The 25,097-nt window shown below is 40.5% G+C and overlaps 1 protein-coding gene and 1 pseudogene across 2 annotated transcripts; both read left to right on the top strand.

The window, feature by feature from the left end:
* The first annotated feature begins 3,987 nt into the window (after positions 1–3,987).
* On the top strand, positions 3,988–10,379 carry im:7136021 (uncharacterized). Of its 2 annotated transcripts, XM_063007704.1 has the most exons (5): positions 3,988–4,696; positions 5,735–5,941; positions 6,402–6,618; positions 9,342–9,439; positions 9,735–10,379. In XM_063007704.1, the coding sequence occupies exons 1-4, from the start codon at positions 4,048–4,050 to the stop codon at positions 9,421–9,423; spliced, it is 1,155 nt and encodes a 384-aa protein (XP_062863774.1). In that variant the 5' UTR covers positions 3,988–4,047; the 3' UTR covers positions 9,424–9,439; positions 9,735–10,379. The 2 variants fall into 2 exon arrangements, with proteins under 2 accessions (XP_062863774.1, XP_062863773.1); XM_063007703.1 differs by lacking the exon at positions 9,342–9,439 and having other exon boundaries at positions 9,735–10,377.
* A 3,194-nt stretch (positions 10,380–13,573) lies between these two features.
* LOC134325677 (uncharacterized protein K02A2.6-like) lies at positions 13,574–17,074 on the top strand (annotated as a pseudogene).
* The last annotated feature ends 8,023 nt before the right edge of the window (positions 17,075–25,097 follow it).

The following is a 25,097-nucleotide window of genomic DNA, read 5'->3' as shown; positions in this document are numbered from 1 at the left end:
GCGAGCTACGGTCACCTTTTGACGTGGGGTCTGACCCAGTCTACGCTGCCTCTCACTCTCGTCGCTCATTGCCTTGATTATATGTCTTAACAATATCTCATCTGAGACAGTAGGATCGGACAGCAAGGGCTTCAATTCATTTCTTACATTGCTGTACTTGGGAGCTATGCCTTGATGAATTGTACGGAGGAACACATTCTGGATGTTCTGTGCCTCATACTCAATGTCTGTGTTAGCCTGCTTGGATACAAACATCACTTTTTGCTTCAACCCAATCAGTCGGTATAAGAACTGCTGCGGTGTTTCATGTTCATATTGCCTGGTGCTCATGAGTTCTTGGAAAAGCTCAGTGCTGCTCTTTTCACCCAAGTGCGACTGGAGAAAACTCTTAATCTCTGCCACAGTCAAATCTGCTTTATTAATCAGCATATCCTTGAACTGTCCTGGTTTTATGATGCGAAGCACCCCTTGGATGATCTCACTTTCAGTGTGGTTTGCTTTAAGGCCTTCATCAATTTGTTTGGACAAACTGCCGTAGCTAATATCCGCTGTGGTGTCGCCTACCTGACCCCCATGAACCTTAAACTCTCTACGTTGTAGAAATGACAGATCTCTGACTGAAACTACCGCTTCAGGTTTGTGGAGGAGGTCTACTACCAGATTGCCCTGTGCGTGACTGTCTACTAAGTTCAGGACTGCCAGATGACATTTTATATGTGGCTAGCTTCCTACCTAATTCTTCATAACTAATCAACAACTGCTGGTATTCAGATGTGTGAGTGCTGAGACTAGTGGCTGTCACTGGTAACCAATCAGTGGTGGCATGTTCTATTTTTGCAGGTGAATGGGGTGGTGTGTGGCTAATTTGAACTATGTGGGATGAGGGTCTGCTCTGGAACATCAATTATAACCTCAGAGCCCACTGGTGGACTAACCACAGTAGATATACGACACTAAATAAGGTCATCAACAGCATCTTTCAACATTAGCAGATGTGAAAACCCCTTATCCTCTAAGTCAAGCAAAGTTTTACACTGCATATAGGTACAGATGTAATTGATGCACCCTTCCTCGTTGTCTCTTTCTACTGTCACGTGTTTCAATTCGGGTACCTCTGTGATGGACTTGATGATTTGAAAGAGTTCCTCAGTCGTCAAGGTGTGCAGACTCTTTCGAATCTGCCAAACCAGTCCCTTTTTCTCCTTGTCTTCGCTCGCCATGTTGCACACACTCCGGTGCCCACGATCACTGCTCACACGCTGCCTTGAACTTCACCAGCCCTGGGATTCGTCAGCATCCACTCGATCGGACTCTCCACCCACACTCGTCTTAGGGTTCGTTGATTAATGGACCAGCATCACCAGCCCGATGCTGATCCCAGCGGTGCCTCCAAAAATCTGTTACAGGTCCCAAGCTTGAGACCAATAAACAGATAATATCCCTGAAAAACAGGGTTAAAAACATGAGACAGAAACCGTGGCTTGCTTTCACGAATGCCTCTCTGGTCTGAGAGGGGAAGTGGAGGCAGTGTTGCCAACTCCTCAGTAAGGAAAGTAGCTATTGGCTGTCCTAAAAGTCGCTAGAAGTCGCTAAATGACGTCATTGCCTAATTTGCATATGATCCATTTGCATGTAATTGACGCTGTAGAAGAGGAATAACATCGTGGGAAAGACAAAAAGTGGGTAAAAAAACCACCCTAAATATGTTTAGAACTACAAATGAACATTCTTCTGTTAATTCGTGGTTTGTTTTTGTTTTTTAAGAAAATACTGAGCTACTCTGGGCAGGGTTGCCAGATTGCGACAGTAATTTTCAGCCAAAATGCATGAAAAAACGCCCAAAACACAGGATAAGCAGATGGTGTTTAGCATTTCACAAATAATAAACCAGTTAAACCATCATGACCTACAAATTAATATCTTAAAATGTACAGATCAGTAATTATACATTATAAAGGACAATTTTTTTTTGCTTGCATGTCTTTAAAGTAGCCTGCCAAGTTTGTAAAATGCATTATTTGTTAGGACACACAACCCTTTGCATGTAAATAAAAATAAACTTGCAAGCAATGAAAGTTCAACCTCTCGTACATATGAGACTTGCTTACCTTCATATTCAACTCAAATCACATGTCTAACATATGAATCACTGTATTGATGGGCGTGGCAACAGTGTCTTGGACTGGAAAGAATAACCTGTCAATCAAACATTTGACAACGGGTTGGATGTGGTGGGAGAAGGTAGGTAGAAGGAAGACCTATTTATATCCCACCTGCATTAGCAATAGCTTTTTTTATTTATATTTTAAGCTGCCAAAATAATTACAAACCAGCCCAAATTTTGTCCACCTGCCAAAGTGTGTTTTTCCCTGCCAATTTCCTACAAAATCCGCTCATTTTGGTGGAAACCCGCCCAATCTGGCAACACTGACTGTGATACTGACCGCCCGTGCTTGAGGACAGTAACTGCAGAACAATGTGTTTTCACGTTCGAGTCTCCAAAAGTCTCCAATAACACCAGAAAAAGTCGCTAGATTTGTCGCTAGTCGCTTTTTTGAAAAAAAGTCGCTAGAGGGGTCTGAAAAGTCGCTAAATATAGCGACAAAGTCGCTAAGTTGGCAACACTGAGTGGAGGCTACCATGGCTAGTCACGGCACAACCAGCGCTACACTGCCACCTACTGGCAATACCAGGGAACAACAGGCGTACTTCCCTTAGTAAGGCTTTGACTTGAACTGCATTAAAAAGAGTGTAAAATGGCACATTTGATTAAATAAAAAGAATAATCAAAAGAAAAATATAAACACAAATGTGACCACACTTTGTGGGTGTCACATTAACGAACTACCTGGGGTCGCGGAAGAATGCTTTTTGTAAGTGTTTTTGTAAATAAAAACATTTATAAATTGAACATTGTTGTATTTTATTATATTTTATGTTGACCGCCATTTTATAAAAGCAATAAGCCACTCGAGACCGTGCGTTACTGCTATGATTTTATCATGGGGAAAGACATTTTAGGCACTCCGCTTTGCGTCATGCCAAAACAACCTTCCCCGTGATAAAATTGCAGTAATGTACGGTCTCTCGTGGCTTATTGTTTTATTATAAAAAGGATAGTTCCGGTCCTAAAATCTGATTGGCTGAGCCGCGTTTGAAGCCGTTGTAAAATCCCCGATATACGCACACCTATGGCCACCTCACATCATTCCATATTAATACGCCACTGAAAAGAACAAGTACAAACTTGGTTGAACACTATTTTAAGTCATGTACTATACATGGAAATGTCCAGATTAATATAAACAGTAATCCTAATCATTAAGCGGGTGTTTCATCTAAGAAATAGTGTAATAGTGTTTGTGGAGGAATGTTTATTGCGGATGTTATGTTCGCCCTCATGTTGCCTAGCAACACTGTTAACGGACTACCTGATTTTGCGGAAGAATGCTTTTTGTAATTGTTTTTGTGAATAAAAACATTTATAAATTGAACATTGTTGTATTTTATTATATTTTATGTTGACCGCCATTTTATAAAAGCAATAAGCCACTCGAGACCGTGCGTTACTGCTATGATTTTATCACGGGGAAAGACTTTTTATTCACTCCGCTTTGCGTCGTGCCAAAACATCCTTTCCTGTGATAAAATCGCAGTAACGTACGGTCTCGAGTGGCTTATTGCTTTAATGAATGAATGTTCTTTTAGGACCTTTTAGCAATGTGTGTGGCTTAAACACCCGAATTCAACAATTAGGAGGGGTGTCCACATGGCTGTTTTAAGGATTTCCATTAGCAAAAATGAATTGTATTAGTTTGTATTTATCACAGTAGAACAGTAGATGGCGATGTGCCTCTCCGTTCTTCACCATCCGTCAGTAAATCCACTGAGAAGAAAACCATACCGAGCTTTGTTTATTACAGTCTATTGCCAAAATGAAAAGCGTTAACTGAATGAAGATCAGTTATTGTAAGAATAAGATGTATATGTGTGTTAGCTGGGTGTGTACATGCTGTATATTAAAAGATCAGACTGGAAGAGGAGATCATGGAAGTGACTGAACTTCCAGAAGAAGTCTGGCTGCACGTGTTTCACTTTCTCTCCTATTCTGAGAAATGCAGCATTCGCTCCAGCTGCACGTTTTTTAAAAGACTTATTGATCGTCCAGTTTTGTGGAAAAATACCACCGTGCACCTTGAGAAACTCCGCTTCATAAAGAATCATTTCTGGAGGACTCTGGGTAATAGGAGGATAAAGTCAGTTGTGGTGCAAAAAGCAGATGAGAAGGAGTGGGCACAGCTGGCATCGAGGCTACCCTGGCTTCAGTCCCTCACAGTAAATGTGTGTTGTAGTGCACTTCATTCACTCGGTGATTTAAGACACCTGAAGCGGCTCGTACTGCGTCGGTGCTGCTGTCCGAGTCTAACAGCACTAACATCACTGCACCTGCTGTCTGATCTCTGTCTCTGTGAGGTGACTCGTGCACCAAGATCCGACATCAGTAATGCTGTGTGCCATCTCACTAACCTGACATCACTTCACTACCATGAGAGCAGGACACCCCTCTCTACAGCAGCCCTCCATAATATTCTACAGTGCCTACCAAATTTACAACACCTCTCTTTAAAAATGGGATCAAATCAGTACCCTGTACCCAGTGATTACTTCTGTCCTGCCCAAACAAACCACATATCTGGTGAGTATTAGTTTTAAAAAACCCTAATGGCTTTTTAATTATCTGCAAACTAATGATTATTTGGGCAGCACTTGGCTAAGTGGGTAGAACTGTTGCCTCACAGCAGGAAGGTCCTGGGTTCGATCCCCAGGTGGGGCGGTCTGGGTCCATGCATTCTATGCCATGCCAAATCAGCTTGACCCAGACAGTTCCTCAGTGGTTTCATAGTTTGCTGTGTTAGTATGCAATAAACAATAGGCAGACTAACTGATGATGAGACTTGTTGTTTTTATTGATTTTGTTGCTTAAATAGGTGCAGATTTTTACAGGCAAAACTCCAGAACGTTGGCCTAGCAGAGTGGAGACTGTTATAGCCACAAAGCAATAAACAACTCACTATTAAATGCTGTGGTTTTGTTTATGCATTTTCTCCCTTTTTTCCTTCCGACTTTAGCGCGTCCAACTGCGTCATGCTTCCTCTCCCCTAATGCCGACACCCGCTCTGATTAAGGAGAATGAAGCTAACCCATGCCCCCTCTGACACGTGGGCAGCAGCCGACTGCATTTTTTTAACTTACATTAGGCAAGTGCATATGCGGATCAGCCTTGTGTACGGAGAGCCTCATCCTGATAAGCGCACTCTTTCCCCGCCTCTGTGCAGGCGCCATCAATCAGCCAGCAGAGGTCGTAGTTGCATCAGTTTCGAGGAGTTTCTATCCGGCTTTATTCCCCACCCTATATGAACAACGGCCGGATGGCAGAGCTGAGATTCGATACGATGTATTCGAGATCCCAGCTCTGGTGTGCTAGCATGTGTTTTACCGCTGCACCACCTGAGCGGCTATGCTGTGGTTTTGGAATGGAATGCTCAGCATATTTTCCACATTTTAATTGTCACATCAGTGAGTCCTGCTGTTTAATTATGGTAAAAATGTGATTAAGTTAGTAAGTTGTAGAAAGAAAAGAGTCGATGTTTCTCTTCAATACCTATGGAAGCTCAAAAGTACACCAGAGTACCTCAAACAAACTGTCAGTGTGCTTCTTTTGTTTTGATTGCAGAGAATTTACTGTGCACCATGGGGTCACTACTCAGCCTGGAACTGCTGAATTACATGGACCCTGTCCTCCCTCCTACAGGCCTGCAAGGTCTTACCTCCCTTAAATGCTTGACTGTGCACTATAGAGGCTGGGCTCAGGAACCAAAGCCATGCCACCTCAAAACATGGTTATCAACACTTCCAGTCCTCTCCGAACTCAATATTTCAAGTAAGTATAGAGAAACATTTTTCTACATCAAGGGTTATTTTTACAAGCAGACTAAACTTGACTGAAAGCAGAACTTGGAAAGTTTTTATCTGATATTATAAAATATAAAATAGTACTGGATTTGGATCAGTACAATTTGTTCATTCATGCCTATAGACAACTAAGTGCAAGGGGGGCTTAATTCTCTCCGGTTAACAACAAAAATAATGATCATCTTAACGCAATCAGATTTAAGCAGAAAATTTAAATAAAGCATCTGATCCTGCAGTGTCAACAAAAGTTAAATATAAAAACACACTAATTAAACGTTCAGTTGTTAAGGAGTGACTACTGTACAAAATCAATTCCATTGACCTTATACAGACAGGGAATTCAAGGCTTGCAAAGCTGGACTCTTTTGGACACTTTTTCTTTATACTAAAATTAGATCTTAAAAAACATGCTTTTGTATGTGTTCCAGTGGGATATCAGCTTGGCGTCTATGCTAAATCAGTGCCTGCAACAGTGCATCGCTTGTCCCTCAAACATGTGATGGGAGAGCTCCAAGCTTTACAGGACGTGGCACTACAAGTTCCAGATCTCCAGCACCTTCACCTGGACCTGTGCTTTCAGGAAAGACAAAGCCTTATTGCTAATGTTCCTAAGTTTTTTCCCAAGCTGCAGAGCCTGGCTGTTAGGTCAGTGTCATTAATTAATAAATTATAATACATGATAACATGAATAATTATAATATATATATATACAGTGTATCACAAAAGTGAGTACACCCTTCACATTTCTGCAAATATTTCATTATATCTTTTCATGGGACAACACTATAGACATGAAACTTGGATATAACTTAGAGTAGTCAGTGTACAGCTTGTATAGCAGTGTAGATTTACTGTCTTCTGAAAATAACTCAACACACAGCCATTAATGTCTAAATGGCTGGCAACATGAGTGAGTACACCCCACAGTGAACATGTCCAAATTGTGCCCAAAGTGTCAATATTTTGTGTGACCACCATTATTATCCAGCACTGCCTTAACCCTCCTGGGCATGGAATTCACCAGAGCTGCACAGGTTGCTACTGGAATCCTCTTCCACTCCTCCATGATGACATCACAGAGCTGGTGGATGTTAGACACCTTGAACTCCTCCACCTTCCACTTGAGGATGCGCCACAGGTGCTCAATTGGGTTTAGTCCATCACCTTTACCTTCAGCTTCCTCAGCAAGGCAGTTGTCATCTTGGAGGTTGTGTTTGGGGTCGTTATCCTGTTGGAAAACTGCCATGAGGCCCAGTTTTCGAAGGGAGGGGATCATGCTCTGTTTCAGAATGTCACAGTACATGTTGGAATTCATGTTTCCCTCGATGAACTGCAGCTCCCCAGTGCCAGCAACACTCATGCAGCCCAAGACCATGATGCTACCACCACCATGCTTGACTGTAGGCAAGATACAGTTGTCTTGGTACTTCTCACCAGGGCGCCGCCACACATGCTGGACACCATCTGAGCCAAACAAGTTTATCTTGGTCTCGTCAGACCACAGGGCATTCTAGTAATCCATGTTCTTGGACTGCTTGTCTTCAGCAAACTGTTTGCGGGCTTTCTTGTGCGTCAGCTTCCTTCTGGGATGACGACCATGCAGACCGAGTTGATGCAGTGTGCGGCGTATGGTCTGAGCACTGACAGGCTGACCTCCCACGTCTTCAACCTCTGCAGCAATGCTGGCAGCACTCATGTGTCTATTTTTTAAAGCCAACCTCTGAATATGACGCCGAACACGTGGACTCAACTTCTTTGGTCGACCCTGGCGAAGCCTGTTCCGAGTGGAACCTGTCCTGGAAAACCGCTGTATGACCTTGGCCACCATGCTGTAGCTCAGTTTCAGGGTGTTAGCAATCTTCTTATAGCCCAGGCCATCTTTGTGGAGAGCAACAATTCTATTTCTCACATCCTCAGAGAGTTCTTTGCCATGAGGTGCCATGTTGAATATCCAGTGGCCAGTATGAGAGAATTGTACCCAAAACACCAAATTTAACAGCCCTGCTCCCCATTTACACCTGGGACCTTGACACATGACACCAGGGAGGGACAACGACACATTTGGGCACAATTTGGACATGTTCACTGTGGGGTGTACTCACTTATGTTGCCAGCCATTTAGACATTAATGGCTGTGTGTTGAGTTATTTTCAGAAGACAGTAAATCTACACTGCTATACAAGCTGTACACTGACTACTCTAAGTTATATCCAAGTTTCATGTCTATAGTGTTGTCCCATGAAAAGATATAATGAAATATTTGCAGAAATGTGAGGGGTGTACTCACTTTTGTGATACACTGTATTAGGGTTGGGCGATATTGCCGATTTTCATACCGTCATACCGTCTTCAGGAAATACCGCGGTATACGGTATTACCGCGGCGGGGGGGGGGGGGGGGGGTGGGGGGGGATGCTTGGGGTTATGTCGCGGACAAACTTTACAGTGTACACACTTGAGTGTAATTACAATATTTCAATGTTTCATTATAAAAAGATTTAACAATCTGAACGTCAAACATTGCTTATCTTATCTGATCTATAATAAATATGCATAAGTATAAATGCATGTGTATCAATTACACTTTAACACAAACATTAACACAACATTTTGGCATTGTAATCTCTCTCTGCCCACACAAAACAGAATAATAGCAGGCTACACACTTCAATATATTTCAAAAGTTAACTGCTTAGTTTATAGTTACAGATATTTCTTAAAAGTGTATGAACGTGTACGATTAGTTATGCCTGTAATCCAGAATTAAGTTCTATACCGTAACAAAAAATATGAATGTAAATGTTCATGTTGCGATGACGGTGATGTAAAGTAATGTTAAAATAATTCAAAGTCCAAACATTTGAGTGGTTAACGAGAACGCTACTTTACATGTCACACAAGCTCGGTGCAAAACACGAGCACAGAAACGGTACAAATCCGATCTTTTCCCTACACACTCGCTCCCTACGCTTAACTTTCTTAAAGGGCCAGACAATATATTTTATAATTCACATTACACGACAGGTGAGACGTTCTTTTTTCTTAATATAGCGCTTTTATTTATGAAAAAATAGTTCTTACATAGGCAGGAAAATCTATGGCAGACAAGAGTCAGAACAGCGGATTGGGCGTAACGTTATTATTACTGTTTGCTCCTTTTTCTCAACACTTCGATTTACACTGAAGATATATTTAGTAAATAAGTACATGTCCGCGCATGCACGCGCTTGTGTTCATTTCCGGTTGAACTGATAAAAAATGTTGATTTTGAAAAATTAAAAGACGAGCCGTTTTTCAGTTTCTACTTGTTAGCTCACAGCTAACGCTAGCCAGTGTGGCTCTTCACTCGTCTCTCTGTGTTATCACCAGTGAGCACCCCACAGCCAATCAGCGAGCTCCAACCGCCTACCCCTCCCACCCCTCCCTCACTGTGGATGCGCGCATGTCCTAAAGTCTCAGTTTTCAAGGTAAACCTGAAGCAGAAATTCGGCGCTTCACATTTAAAAAATACCGTCACCATTTTTGAATACCGTCACCATTTTTGAATACGGTATACGGTAATATCGTCATACCGCCCAACCCTACACTGTATATATATATATATATATATATATTTCTATACACATTTGTTTGTTTTGCTTTTGAACATACACTTATGAAATAAACATAACCGTTCATAAACCTAATAAATGTTACTGCAATAATCACAGTGATGGCATAAGTGTCTTATCTGATAATTTATGTCTTTTATGTTTCTTTTAGACATCACAATGTTCCAGAGGCAGAATTTCTGAAACTTGCCAAGCTGACCAGTTTGAGGAGCTTAGTGATTCTGGATTCCAGCACAGACCCAAATTCACCTCTGAAAGTTCTGACCTATAAACTGCACATTCAGACCAATTACAGAGTTCATGTGATTCATTTCTCAGATCTAAAGGACCAAAGTGCTTGTTTTTGTGTAAACTAAACTGGTAAATGTTGCTAAAAGGTGTAATAAATCAGTTATGTAAAGGAGATGATATGCTTTCAACTTTGCAGCAACAGTTTAGGGAAAGCCATTTCCTACAGCATGACCCTGTGCTTAAAGCAAGCTCTATAAAGACATTAAGAAAAGCTTGATTTAAAGAAACTTCAGTGGCCTGCACAAAAATAAACAGACATACTTCAGTCTTGTGAGAAATTGTTATTGTTGTTATTGCTGAAAGGATCATATAGAGATCACTCTACTCGTATTTGAAATGGGACCTGCTAAGCTCACTGTCAGGTGTCTAAATGCTTTTGGCCATATAGTGTCACTGTGGTTAGTACCACTTAAATAAAAGACATTACAGGACTGTTTCATCTTAAGTGTCAAAGACACAATAGTATTTGCAAAAGAATACACTTTCATTGTTGCACTTGAATGATGTGGCTGTCTGGGCACAAAAAAACTGCTGCTTTGAGTAAATAGTATTTCTAACCAAAAAAGTATTCCTTTATTGTATCTTTAAAATGTGTATAAATTAAAAGGTAACAATATTTTATTTATTTATTTACTTACATTGAGTAACCACTGTATCCTGAACTGGGATGCAGTTAATTACTTATATACACATAAGGACCATTTAGAGTAGCCAGGCCACATTCTGCTTGATTCTGCACTTTCTTAATTGGCTAGGTCTGAGGGATGAGTGAAGTCCAGCAATGTATTGGTGCCCTTTTCAGGGTGTTCTTGCCTTGTGTCCATTGTTTTCTGATGGATAAAGCAGTCGATGCAAATTCATCAATTCATTCATTCATTATAAGCCTGATGTAGCTATTTCCCCTGGCTGACCATCAACATGCTTTTGTTGTCATTTTTTTTTAACACAAACTAAATGCATCTGAAAGATGTAGTTATTGTAACAATGGTGGGACATAGCTAAATTTCAAACAAACAGTACATAAGTCTCAAAGGTCATTACAACTCTAGCTGTGGGGACTAAAACGGTGGAACTCCACAATGAGGTAAAAGACACAGAACATCAAGGGTAAATTTTTACATTTACAGCCAATGCGTTTAATTGCAAGTGACTTACAGTTATGATCAAATACAGTCCAAGCAATTAGGAGCATTAGAAGCTCACATTTCCTGGGGTGTTGATGATTAATACAGCAAGACAATGCCAGGACTTTTTCTGCTTGTGCTACAACAGAGTGGCTTTGTAGACCCAAAATCCATATGCTTGACTGGCCTGCCTGCAGTCCACATCTTTATCCTATTGAAAATGTATTGCACATCGTAAAGAAGAGAATCAGATGATGACCACAGACTGCTGACCAGGTAAAGTCTTGTCTCAAGCAAGAATTAGCAACAATTCCACCAAAAGTAGGTACACTAATGCATAAACAAGCCATTTCTTGCCCGTACTTGAACAAGTCATGCAAATCTTCATTCCACCAGATGATGGCAGTAGAGCTCAGAAAGTAACACTTACCCCAGGCTTTGTGAAAATAGCTAGATTCAGTCAGAGCCGTAGATAGAGAGAGTTGCGACACTCCTTGATCTCGCCGCCACGCGGTCACGTGGTTCATGTACCCCTCCAATAGTTCCAAACAAACCCGGCGCCGTCATGTTCTCATATGGGACAGGCAGAAGTGAAAGAAATATTAAACTGTAAATAATAAACATTTGTACAATTTCTGGGTATTTTCAACTGCCTTTACATTTACAGCATCTGCTTTATTGTCAATTTGGTATATAAAGTGGAAGATTGATGGTCGTTCTTGTTAACACACAGTACATTATATTAGCATACATTACATAATGCGATATCATTAAGTAGAGACAATATACAGTACAGAAATTACACAGTTTTTTCACTTTCCTGAGGATTCATAATAATAATAATCATTTTGGCTTAACACTAAGCCATGTGGCTGGATTCATAAGGTTTACCTGCACTGAATGAACAGATTCATAAACACACTACCGTACCAAAGACATTATAGTACAGGTACATGAAATAGCATTCATTCATGTCTTATTTCATGAGTGATTAATAATTGATTCCTGCATGTAATACATGAATGAATTCATAATGAATATGCACTAGTTCATTTTGTCTAATGTAAGTGGTGGACAAGGTAAACAAACCATGTAGTTGAGTTAAAGTAGAAATATCCAAGGTAAAATATTACTCCAGTAAAAGTAGTAGTAAAAGTAAAAATACTCTTTACCTCCACTAAAGTACTCAACTAAATTCACCTTCAAATGTACTTAAGTATGAAAGTAAAAGTAGCATGATTTATTATGGCTCTAATGTTTTATGATCATTTCTGTAACAAGACTCTTGATTAATCAACTCATTTTAGGTGAAAAGACTCTAGTGTCATTAATTTAGCTTAACTGACTGTTATGTATTATTGGAAACGCGTTTTGACCTGTTTGGCGCACCATGCTGTGTCAGTGTTAACCTGTATTGTAGTCCATGAATGTGAAGTAAAGAAGCGAGTTGTGTTTTACTGCCACTCTGCCTCCGTGTCATATTATTGAGTTGTTAAGCGATATTTTCGTGACGATACAACAGAAACTGGCGACGAGGATAAAAGTGAGAATATTTATAAACTCTTTTATGTGAGACATGGTTCGGAACACGGAGTTTTGAACGTGTTTTGTGCAACTGTTTGAACGCACGTTACAGCATCGGGAGCTGCTGCGCATGTCAGTGAGTGAGTAGCGGTTTGAGCACACCGTCTGTGAGAACACGCAGAGAAGAAATACGTGCATGTACTGATTAGTTTGGGACACAAAAGAGCCACACTAAGGATGGCTGGTGTAATTTGGCATATTGGACCTTTTGAAGAGTCTGTGGAGCAGTGGAGCTCGTATATAGAACGTTTTGAATTCTTTGTGCTGGCCAACAGAATAAAAGCTGATGTGGTGGTGCCCACTTTGCTCAGTGTTATGGGAGGTAAAACGTATAATCTTTTACGTAGCCTGGTGCAGCCTGCTAAACCTGGTGACTGCTCTTATGAACAAATTGTTGCAACGCTACAGACGAATTTTTCTCCAAAACCCCTTATTATCGCTGAAAGATTCAGATTCCATAAGCGAAATCAGGAGGAGGGGGAGTCAATATCACAGTTTGTAGCTGTTATCCGAACATTGCGAGTTTGGACGAACTTTGAGTGACACCATTAGAGACAGGCTGGTGTGTGGTTTGCGTAGTGAAACCATTCAAAAACGTCTCTTAACTGAGGGCAACTTAACATTAGAAAGAGCGATTGAAGTGAGTACATCCATGGAAATGGCAGCCAAAGAAGCACAACAGTTAAGTGCATCATTTCAAGTACACAGAGTACAAACTGAAAAACAAAAGCCCAAACTAAATAAACCATGCTACCGTTGTGGGAGAAGTGGTCATCAAGCACAAGAATGCTGGTGTAAAGACATGGACTGTAGAAGTTGTGGGTTAAAAGGTCACATTGAATGGGCCTGCAAAAATAAAAAGTCAGCCACAAACAAAACCACAGAGAACAGACAAGCACGTTTCAGAAAACCTGAAAAGAAATAAATAAATCAAGTGGAACACACATCTGACAAAGAAAGTGGTGCATTTGATGATGAATACTTGCATGTGATGTCAGTATCAGGAAAGGCAGAAGGCTACTGGGTGACACCATTGCTGGATGGAAAACCAGTACAGATGCAAGTGGACACAGGTGCTGCATTATCACTTGTTTCAGAGGTGGTTTACCAAGAGAAGCTTAAGCATCTGAGACCTAAAGCTACTAAGCTGGCCTTAAAAACATACACTGGTGAAATTGTACCAGTTAGAGTCGTGGAAGTAATGGTGGAGCTAAACAACCAAACAGTAAAGCTGCCACTATATATTGTGGAAGGTCAGTATCCAGCTTTATTAGGATGCACATGGCTTGAAAAAATCAAACTGAACTGGCAGGAACTGCACATGATTGCAAAAGATGGAGCAACGCTTCCAAGCATTTTAAAGAAACATGCTAAGGTATTTGCAAATGAACTGGGTAGTATGAAGGACATTACAGTGAAACTTGGAGTAAAGCCAGACTGTAGGCCAAAATTTCTAAAGGCTAGACCAGTGCCATATGCTATTAAACCTAAAGTTGAAGCTGAACTAAAGCGTCTTGTTGAAACTGGAGTAATAACACCAGTGAGTGTGAGTGACTGGGCTACACCCATTGTTCCAGTCTTAAAGAAAGATGGTTCAATTAGACTATGTGGGGATTTTAAGGTTACAGTAAATCCAGTCTTAACCACTGAAAGATACCCACTACCACTGATTGATGATCTGTTTTTAGGCCTTTCTGGGGGTCAGAAATTCAGTAAGATAGATCTGTGTCAGGCTTATTTACAAATGCACGTCGACTCAGAATCACAAGAACTGCTAACCATTGTAACGCACAAAGGATTATACAGGTACCAGAGACTTCCGTTTGGGATCACGTCAGCACCTGCTTTATTTCAGCGTGCGATGGACCAAATTTTGAGTGGGTTGACGGGGGTACAATGCTATCTGGACGACCTGCTGATCACAGGTGTGGATGACAGTGATAATCTCAGAAACCTTGATGCTACACTTCAGAGGCTAGAGGAGTATGGCCTTCGTGTTAAGAAGGATAAATGTGAATTCTTCCGTACATCAGTAGAGTACCTGGGTCATGTGATCGACAGTGCTGGACTTCACAAAGCACCGTCAAAAGTTAAAGCAGTACTGGATGCACCATCACCACAAAATGTGAGCCAACTGAGATATTTTTTAGGACTTTTGATGTATTACTCAAAGTTTATACCCAACTTGGCAAACACATTGCGACCATTGCATGAATTGTTAGGCAAGTCAAGGCCGTGGAAATGGACTGACAGGGGCGAGAAGGCTTTCAAGGAAGCAAAAGCCGCTTTAACACAGTCAGAGGTTTTGACACATTTTAACCCTTCATTGCCAATTCAATTAGCATGCAACGCATCGCCTTACGGAGTGGGTGCAGTAATATCCCACATCCTACCTTCTGGTGAAGAACGACCAATTGCTTTTGCGTCAAGGACATTGAGTAAAGCTGAAAATAATTATGCACAAATTGAGCGTGAAGCACTATCGATTGTATTTGGCGTAAAGAAATTTCATCAATTTCTTTTTGGACGAAAGTTTTTGTTACTAACAGACCATCGACCACTAGTTGCTGTTTTTGGTAGTCAAGCTGGTATTCCTTCACTTGCAGCCAGCCGCATGCAACGATGGGCTTTACTGTTGTCTGCTTATCAGTACAACGTTAAATATAGACAGTCTGAACATCACTGTAACGCAGACGGCTTTTCAAGGCTTCCCCTTTCCATCAAGCATTCAGAACAGCAACAGGCTGAAATTTTCTATTTCAAAGAGGTAACAGACACTCCGGTGACCTGCACACAAGTAAGAAAATTCACAAGAACTGATCCAGTCTTGTCCGAGGTGTTGGATATTTACTCTTGTGGAAGGAGAGGAGAAATGACAGAAAGTCTGAAGCCTTACTTGATCAGACGGAATGAGCTGAGTGTCCAATCTGGTTGTTTGCTATGGGGCCATAGAGTTGTAATACCACCACGTCTGAGGTGCCAGATTTTAGAAGAGTTACACTCAGGGCACTGTGGTGTTGTAAGAATGAAGGAGATTGCCCGCAGCTACTTCTGGTGGCCAGGGTTAGATGCAGCTATCGAGGAGAAAGCTAAGGCTTGTTCATCCTGTCAGAAACAAAGAAACATGCCACAAGTTGAGCCTCTACACCCATGGGAATTTCCAGATGAGCCATGGCAAAGAATCCATATAGACTTTGCTGGTCCTTTTGAAAATCAAATGTTTCTTGTTGTCGTAGATGCTCACAGCAAATGGCCGGAAGTTGCAGTCATAAAGAGTACGACGTCGGAGAGAACAATTGAAGAGCTTAGATCCATTTTTAGTCGTTTCGGGTTGCCAGAACAACTTGTTAGCGATAATGGACCACAATTGGTATCAGAAGAATTCCAAACTTTCTTAAATACCAATGGAATCAAGCACATAAGATCAGCTCCGTATCATCCAGCAACAAATGGGTTAGCTGAGAGATTCGTTCAGACAATGAAACAAGCTCTACGTTCATCCCTTGGCACTGGATCCCTAAATCGACGTCTAAATGCATTTCTGCTAACATACCGAAATACACCTCATGCTACGACCAAGGTAACTCCAGCTTTCGCCATGATGAAGTGACATCTACGTACTAGGCTTGATCTAATAAGACCTCCTAGAACCAAGCAAACTGTACAGTTACAGCAAAGAGCTCAGGTTGAGAGGCGAGGAAAAGTCAAACAGAGAACCTTCTGTACAGGAGAAAATGTTCTTGCTAGGAACTATAACAAAGGTTCAAAATGGGTTCCAGCCATTGGTATAGCACAAACTGGTCCAGTCTCGTGTACTGTCCAAACAAGGAGTGATGAGACTTGGAGACGACATGTAGACCAATTACTGTCCTCAACAAATTCCAGTGATGACTTAGTCCAGGTGGAAACTCATGACTTTATTCCGGACGTCTACTGCCCGGAATCAACTCCTGAGGATTCCTCACCTGAACTTTCAAAAGAACAGAATGTGTCAGACTTGCATTCGTCGACACCGAGTCCTGAACTACAAACTACTGTTAGTTCACCAGCAGGGCGCTTATCAGAGCCTATCGGTCGTCGTTATTCATCCCAAATAAGACGACCTCCAGACAGACTGAATGTTTAGTTTAGAGGCAAACCCATTGAGTTGGGGCAGAATAAACCCCAGGGTTGAGCCCAGGAAATTAGGCAGTCTACCCTCTTTCCTTAGTGTAGGAAAAAACACTGTTGTTACTGTTATATTGTTATGTCATTGTATTGTTGTTGCAGATATTTGTTACAAAAAGATAAGTTAAAACAAATTAGCATAATTGATAGAAATTGACAGTAATGCAGTAGCTGTAATAATTAAGAGGCCATTGAAAGTAAAAGGGGAGGAATATGTTATGTATTATTGGAAACGCGTTTTGACCTGTTTGGCGCACCATGCTGTGTCAGTGTTAACCTGTATTGTAGTCCATGAATGTGAAGTAAAGAAGCGAGTTGTGTTTTACTGCCACTCTGCCTCCGTGTCATATTATTGAGTTGTTAAGCGATATTTTCGTGACGATACAACACTGACTAAGCTAAATTGGGTTATACCTATTAATTAAGATAAACATGTAACATTTAGTGCTGAGCAAATGCTAAACAATAACAGTATTAAGTATATTAATGACATCAAATTCATTATTTTGTTAAAACAAAGCAACATACAGTGGGGCCAAAAAGTATTTAGTCAGCCACTGGTTGTGCAAGTTCTCCTACTTAGAAAGATGAGAGAGGTCTGTAATTTTCATCATAGGTACACTTCAACTATGAGAGACAAAATGAGAAAAAAAAATCCAGGAAATCACATTGTAGGATTTTTATAGAATTTATTTGTAAATTATGGTGGAAAATAAGTATTTGGTCAATAACAAAAGTTCAACTCAATACTTTGTAACATAACCTTTGTTGGCAATGACAGAGGTCAAACGTTTCCTGTAAGTCTTCACCAGGTTTGCACACACTGTAGCTGGTATTTTGGCCCATTCCTCCATGCAGATCTCCTCTAGAGCAGTGATGTTTTATGGCTGTCGCTGGGCAACACGGACTTTCAACTCCCTCCACAAATTTTCTATGGGGTTGAGGTCTGGAGACTGGCTAGGCCACTCCAGGACCTTGAAATGCTTTTTACGGAGCCACTCCTTCATTGCCCGAGCGGTGTGTTTGAGATCATTGTCATGCTGGAAGACCCAGCCACGTTCCATCTTCAATGCTCTCACTGATGGAAGGAGGTTTTGGCTTAAAATCTCACGATACATGGCCCCGTTCATTCTTCCCTTAACACAGATCAGTCGTCCTGTCCCCTTTGCTTCACAGTAGGTATGGTGTTCTTGGGATGCAACTCAGCATTCTTCTTCCTCCAAACACGACGAGTTGAGTTTTTACCAAAAAGTTCCATTTTGGTTTCATCTGACCACATGATATTCTCCCAATCCTCTTCTGGATCATCCATATGCTCTCTGGCAAACTTCAGACGGGCCTTGACATGTACTGGCTTAGGCAGGGGGACACGCCTGGCACTGCAGGATTTGAGTCCCTCTCTGCGTAGTGTGTTACTGATGGTAGCGTTTGTTACTTTGGTCCCAGCTCTCTGCAGGTCATTCATCAGGTCCCTCCGTGTAGTTCTGGGATTTTTGCTCACCATTCTCATGATCATTTTGACCCCACGGGATGAGATCTTGCGTGGGGCCCCAGATCGAGGGAGATTATCAATGGTCTTGTATGTCTTTCATTTTCTTACAATTGCTCCCACAGTTGATTTATTCACACCAACCTGCTTGCCTATTGTAGATTCACTCTTCCCAGCCTGGTGCAGGTCTACAATTTTATTCCTGGTGTCCTTCGACAGCTCTTTGGTCTTGGCCATGGTTGAGTTTGGAGTCTGACTGTTTGAGGCTGTGGACAGATGTCTTTTATACAGATAACGAGGTCAAACAGGTGCCATTAATACAGATAACGAGTGGAGGACAGAAGAGCTTCTTAAAGAAGAAGTTACAGGTCTGTGAGAGCCAGAAATCTTGCTTGTTTGTGGGTGACCAAATACTTATTTTCCACCATAAATGACAAATAAATTCTATAAAAATCCTACAATGTGATTTCCTGGATTTTTTTTCTCATTTTGTCTCTCATAGTTGAAGTGTACCTATGATGAAAATTACAGACCTCTCTCATCTTTCTAAGTAGGAGAACTTGCACAATCAGTGGCTGACTAAATACTTTTTGGCCCCACTGTACAGCTAAAAATGCTTGATAAGTAGTGGAAATGAATGGGGCTCTATGGGATGTTTGGAACTTTGAGCTCCACAACCCGGAAGCTGCGCAAAAAAATGTCCCGCCCCCGTTACAACGGTTCCCTATGGGAGTGTCACCACTCTGTTCTCTCTACCGCTCTGGTTTCAGTGTACCAGGCATTCACAGTTAGACTTTTGTAATCATAAAAGAATTTCGGAATTGGTTAAGTGAAGTGAAGGCTTTATCCTTGAAAATTCACTTTCTATTTCATTTACATTTATGGCATTTATCGTGAAATTTAAATTGTATAGGAATTGTACACCCTACAGCAGGGGTTCTTTTTTTCTTGGACCCCCTTGACCTGGATTATAATATTATTATTCTTCTTTAAGCAAGAATGACAAAATGTATTGTCTTTTTGCTCATAGGAAATTAGATGAAACCACCAGGCATATTATAATTTTTTATTATTATTTTTTTTTTTTTAGATTTTGGTTGATGTAGTGGGTCTACCTCTGGTGATCTAGTGGTGGAGCTTCCTCACCTGTGTCTGCTTCAGCAGAATCTGCATCAACAACTGAATCTAAATCATAGTCGCTGTCCATTGACCTTTGCACTTTTGAGGTGGTTAAATTAAATATGCGTCTATACTCTGAGACCCAACCTTGCCTGATTCACTACCTTACAGTTCATGTTCATGTAGCAAATTAATATTAAGGGGTAAATTCAATCGGACCCATACACAGATTAGTTATGACAATGAGGCTGACAACAGTAACGTTGAGGTCACTCCCAAATCAAGACATTTAAGGCTATCAAAAGATGGAGAAAAACATGAATTTCTTTTCCTGTCCATACAGGCAGACTGCCTGGACTACCTTCCTACATCACTCTTATTAGTAAATACAGTTTTCAGTTCCACTTTAATTATGAGGACACAACTTTTTTTGAAAAATGATTCCTTCAGTAATTACTGTAAATTCAGTAATTATTCAAAAACTGAAACCTCATATTTACACGTGGATGAAACTGTGGAAATGCAAAGATCAGGGCAGGTATGTAGTAATATAATATAATGTAGGGCATATGGAATACTTTTACTTATCATATTTACGTTTACATGTGTACAGTGCAATGAAAAATTTTCTCTGCTTATCCCAAATTGCTTGAAAGCTGGGGGTCAGAGCGCAGGTTTAACCATTGTTAGGCACTCCTGGAGCCAAGAGGTGGATGCATGGCAGAGTTGGGATTTGAACACACTATCTTTCGATTGATGACCCAAAGTTCTACCCCCTTGGCTTAAAACAATATCTAAAGCATTTCCAGGACCACAGTGGCCTCAATAATTTTAAAAGAGGCACTTTGCCAAACTGGGAATCTGGAATGGAAGGGCCTTGGTCAGAAAGGTAATACAAGTAAATAAGTGAATAAATAAACTGATGTGTAAAGATATTATATCCATTCAAAATCAAATCCACAACACATCCATTCATTGTCAGTTGTACTACTGCTTTATCCTGGTCAGGGTCGTAGTGGGTCTGATTTATTGGGTCTGATTCTTCTAACCCAAGACCTTTCACTTGTATTGAACGCCAAGAAACTAATACATGTACTGTCTGTCACACACCAGGAGATGGAAGTATTGCTTAATAATTACGTTTTATTTATTCAGTGTCTGTTTTACCATCGCTTTATCCTATTCAGGGTTGCGGTGGGTCTGTTTCACTAGGTGAAAGGCAGGAAACACCCTGTACAGGTCGCCGGTCCATCAAAGGGTGAACACACATACACACACCTAGGGAAACTTTTAGTATCTCCAGTTAACCTGACTGCATGTCTTTGGACTGTGGGAGGAAACCGGAGCTCTCAGGGGAAACCCACACAGACACGGGAAGAACATGCAAACACCACACAGAAAGGACCCAGGCCGATTCACCTGGGAATTGAACCCAAGACCTTCTTGCTATAAGGGGAGATGGAACATTTCAGTCGTTCCAAAGGGTCATCTGTTTGAAAGACACACTGGAATCTCCACAGCTCTGCTTATCCAGCTGTGCTGCTCTCACAATCTTTTATTTCAGAACACCTTCTTTTGCTTTGTGTTTTTGCATGAATAAAAAAGAACGGTGTTTTGGTATCACAGATGTTCTACATTAATAAATATAACTACAACTTGTACAAATAACATGTTTAAAAAAAGACAGATGTGTGCCACGCTATTGGTATAAGCTTAATTAAAGACTCCAAGACATACTGTTATTGGAAAATAAGCTGTTTGACACGTCACACCAATTAATCTTTGATTATTATTACTTTTATAGTTTCCTATCCCCCATGCTCTTCTGATGTGTCGACAGTTTAGAATTTTTTATTTACTAGAACCACTGTAACATAATTGGCTCATAAACTACTGTAGAGTTACTTATTAATGTGCTCAGTCCTAGAAACCTGTTACTGTTTGCAATATTACTGCAGCAAATGTTCACTTTCCAACACCACAACAGTTTTAAACATACTGCCAAAGGATGACCAATCCAAAGCCCAAACCTCAATCCAATTAAGAATCTGTGACAAAAAACTAAAGAAAATTGCTGTTCACCAGTGATCATTATCCAGTGTGACAGAGCTTAAGCAGCTTTGCCAAGAAGAACATCTGAAATCCAGATATGCAGAGCTGATGAAAATATGCTTTGAGACCAACTGTTATTTATATGAATGATTGATTCCTTTTAGCTGCTCCTGTTTGGAGTTGCCACACCAGATTATTCGCCCTCATATTTGAGTTGGCACATTTTTTACACCATTATGCCCTTCTAGGTGCAACCCACCTATTTATCCTGGCTTGGGACCAGCACTAACTGTACCCCCCTTTCCCAATGACTTGGTTCATGTAAAGCCGTGCACCTTGTGTATTTGGTAGCCCAGCTTAGACTCCCGGGACTCCAGCAGCGTGGCTTTTACCACTACACCACAAAAGCTCATGCTATAATACATAAAATATGTTTTACACATTTACAGTGTTAGAAATGCTGAGTAATTCAAATGCTAAAACCCCAGTAAAGTTTAATTAGCAGATTAAATCATCCTGAAAAATGCATTAGCCGATTAAATTATCATGAAAAATGCTTGATTTGCAATTAAATCATACAAATGATTTCCAGTACAATCAACAATATGAATAATATTAATAAAAAAGACAAAAACACAAACAAAAAATAACAATAATATTTAAATATGGTTTACAGTAAATGAAAAGCGTATTTTAGAAATGCTGCAGTAATTTACCCCAGACAGGACGGTAGGCCATTTCATCTCATGGATAAATGAATTAACAAGTAATTACTGTTTGTTATGATTATGAAAATCTTATGTAATACACAAACAACATGTAACTTAATGGCAATTGATTGATTGACCTGTGATACACCTGTGTAAAAAATACTTATGTTAATGTTCCTTTTTGTACCCACTCTTTCCATAAGAAACACCAACACACAGCTTTGAGCTTAGCCATAAACTACAGAACCAATTTGTTGTAATTTGGATTGGATTGCTGAAACTATATGACCTGAGTTTAAAAGATAGGCAATGGAGGAGTGGAGCCACCACTTACTGTTCAATGTTATACCATGGTGGGGCTCTTTCGGGGGTAGTGACCAGTGTTGCAGACTGAAAACATAGTAATAATATAGAGGTTTTAGTAGCCCAAGCATGTGTACAGGGTCTTTTCCCATCCCAGTCTAGTTGTATCAAATTACCTGACTGCATTTTGCTCCCACTCTACTTATGTTGACTTCCACTCCTGACTGAGGAGAACCGTGACTAACACACGCCCCCTCCGACATGTGTGCAGTAGCCACCTGCATGAGGCAAGTTCATATGCGGATCAGCTTTGTGTTTGGACCACAAAGCAGCCAGCAGAGGTGGTAATTGCATCATTTATGAGGAATCCCCTTTAGCACCCTCCCTGAACAACAAACCAATTGTTGTTCGTGTAGGCGCCCAGCCTGCTGGTAGCAGAGCTGAGATTCGAACTGACGAGTTCGAGATGACAGTTTCGACAAATTATTTTTATTTTTTTATGCATTTTCTCCTGATTTAGGGCGAGAAGAACGAGACTGTCACACGCCCCCTCCGACACGTGTGCAGTAGCGTGTTTTACCGCTGCGCCACCTGAGCAGCTGCTATAGACAAATTTAATGATGAACAAAAACTGAAGTTTTTTTTTCTCTTTTTCTCCAAAATTTTCCCACAATTTTTTCCCCTAATCTAGTTGTTTACAATTTCTCAATTGCGTTATGCTTCAGCTATACCGATACAACCCTCCACTGCTGACTGAGGAGCTTTGCAACTGAAACACACCCCCTCCGACACGTGTGCAGTACCGACTGCATCTTTTCACCTGCACAAGTTGAGTTCATATGCGGATCAGCTTTGTGTATAGAGAGTCACACCCTGATCCTCATTATCCCTCGTCTCTGTGCAGGCAGCATCAATCAACCAGCAGAAATCGTAATTGCATCAGTTAAGAGGATTCCCTTCCGGCACTCTCCCTGAACAACAAGCCAATTGTTGTTCGTGTAGGCGCCCAGCCTGCAGGAAGCAGAACTGAAATTCGAACAGAGTTCGAGTTGTTCAATGATGAACAATAACTGGTGTCAGCTGTACCTTTTAAAATGAGGATCCAGGGTCCTCTTAACAATATCTTTAGTATGTGGGGAACATATCCAATTTATCTTAAAACCAAATACTTTAGAAAAGGAGTAAATGTTTTTAAATACTGTGGGCACTGATTTTTCAGATTCAGTAACAAACAGCAAAATATAATCTGCATACAGCATTAACTTATGTACTGTATCTCTTAACATCACTTTAGGAAAGTTTTTGTACCTGAGTATTGCTGTAGCCAGCATCTCAAGTGCTAAACAAAGCAATAATGGTGACAGTGGTGAACGCTGATGAGTTTCTCTAGTAAGTTTGAAATATTCCAAGTCAATGCCATTTGTCAGAACTGCAGCCTCTGCTGCATTATATAGCATTTAATCCAATTAATAAATGTTTTGCCAAATCAAAAAATCTCAAGAGTAATAAACAGGTACTCACCCACTCAACCTGGTTAAACGATTTTTCTACATCAAGCAGTGTAGCTGCAAAGGGAAAGTTAATAGCAGAACCTCCCACATAATACTTATAAGGCGCCTGATGTTATCCGATGAATTTTAATTATGGATGAATCCTGCGTGATCATTTTGTATTACGGAGATGACCTCATCAAGTCTATTTGCAAGCACTTTATACAATATCATGGTGTCTAGCATTAACAAAACTGGTCAATAGCTTATGCAATCACAGGGGACTTTACCTTTTTTTTAATTAGCATCAGAGCCTGGGAGAGAGTGGGAGGCAGCCGTCCTCATATGCCTCATTATACAGTACAATCCAAAATCAGAAAAAAATGGGATAGTATGGAAAACTCAAAAAAAAAAATTGAAGTGTTTCTTATGTTTACTTTGCCATTTATTTAATTGCGGGCATTATGAACCCAATATATTTCATGTTATGTCTGGTCAACTTCATTTCATGAATTAATTCCTGTATTTCAGGCTAAAAAAAGTTGGAATGAAAAAATAATATTATAATTCTTTACATATTCTATATCGTTTAGGACTGCAGGCAGGCCAGTCCAGTACTTGTGCCCTCTTCTTCCGCAGCCATGCCTTTGTAATGTGTGCAGCATGTGGTTTTGCATTGTCTTGTTGAAAAATGCATGGACGTCCCTGGAAAAGATGACGTCTTAAAGGCAGCATATGTTGCTCTAAAATCTTAATGTAGTTTTCTGCATTAATGCTGCAAAGGCACTGACACAGCCCCATACCATGACAGACCCTGGCTTTTGGTCTTGCTGATAACAGTCTGGATGGTGCTTTTCATCTTTGGTCCAGAGCACATTTTTACTGTGTAATGGTTCATCCTAGATGTCTCCGAACCCAGAGAACTCGACACCATTTCTAGACATGGTTAACATAAAGCTTCTTTTTTCCTCACGCTTTTGTGAAGCTAAAGATCTTCTGCCCATCTTTGCTATTAGGTGAAAGACTTTCATGTTTCCTTGTTTCAAATCATGATAACAATCACCTGACATCACCTGTTTCAAATTATGTTATTATTTAGATTTATGTTATTTATACATTATTATTTACATTAATAAAAAAAAAAAAAAAATATATATATACAGGTATATATATATATATATATAT

This window comes from Trichomycterus rosablanca, chromosome 13 (assembly GCF_030014385.1).
Source record: "Trichomycterus rosablanca isolate fTriRos1 chromosome 13, fTriRos1.hap1, whole genome shotgun sequence".
Taxonomy (NCBI): Eukaryota; Metazoa; Chordata; class Actinopteri; order Siluriformes; family Trichomycteridae; genus Trichomycterus; species Trichomycterus rosablanca.
The sequence above is the reverse complement of the archived record's forward strand: the minus strand, read 5'-3'. Positions and strand labels throughout refer to the sequence as shown.

Bases quoted from the DNA above. Each gene is read 5' to 3' on its own strand.
- im:7136021 (XM_063007703.1), top strand. From the start codon at position 4,048: ATGGAAGTGACTGAACTTCCAGAAGAAGTCTGGCTGCACGTGTTTCAC. The intron at 4,697-5,734 runs GTGAGTATTAGT...TTTTGATTGCAG, and splicing joins CCAAACAAACCACATATCTG to AGAATTTACTGTGCACCATG. The intron at 6,619-9,734 runs GTCAGTGTCATT...TGTTTCTTTTAG, and splicing joins CTGCAGAGCCTGGCTGTTAG to ACATCACAATGTTCCAGAGG.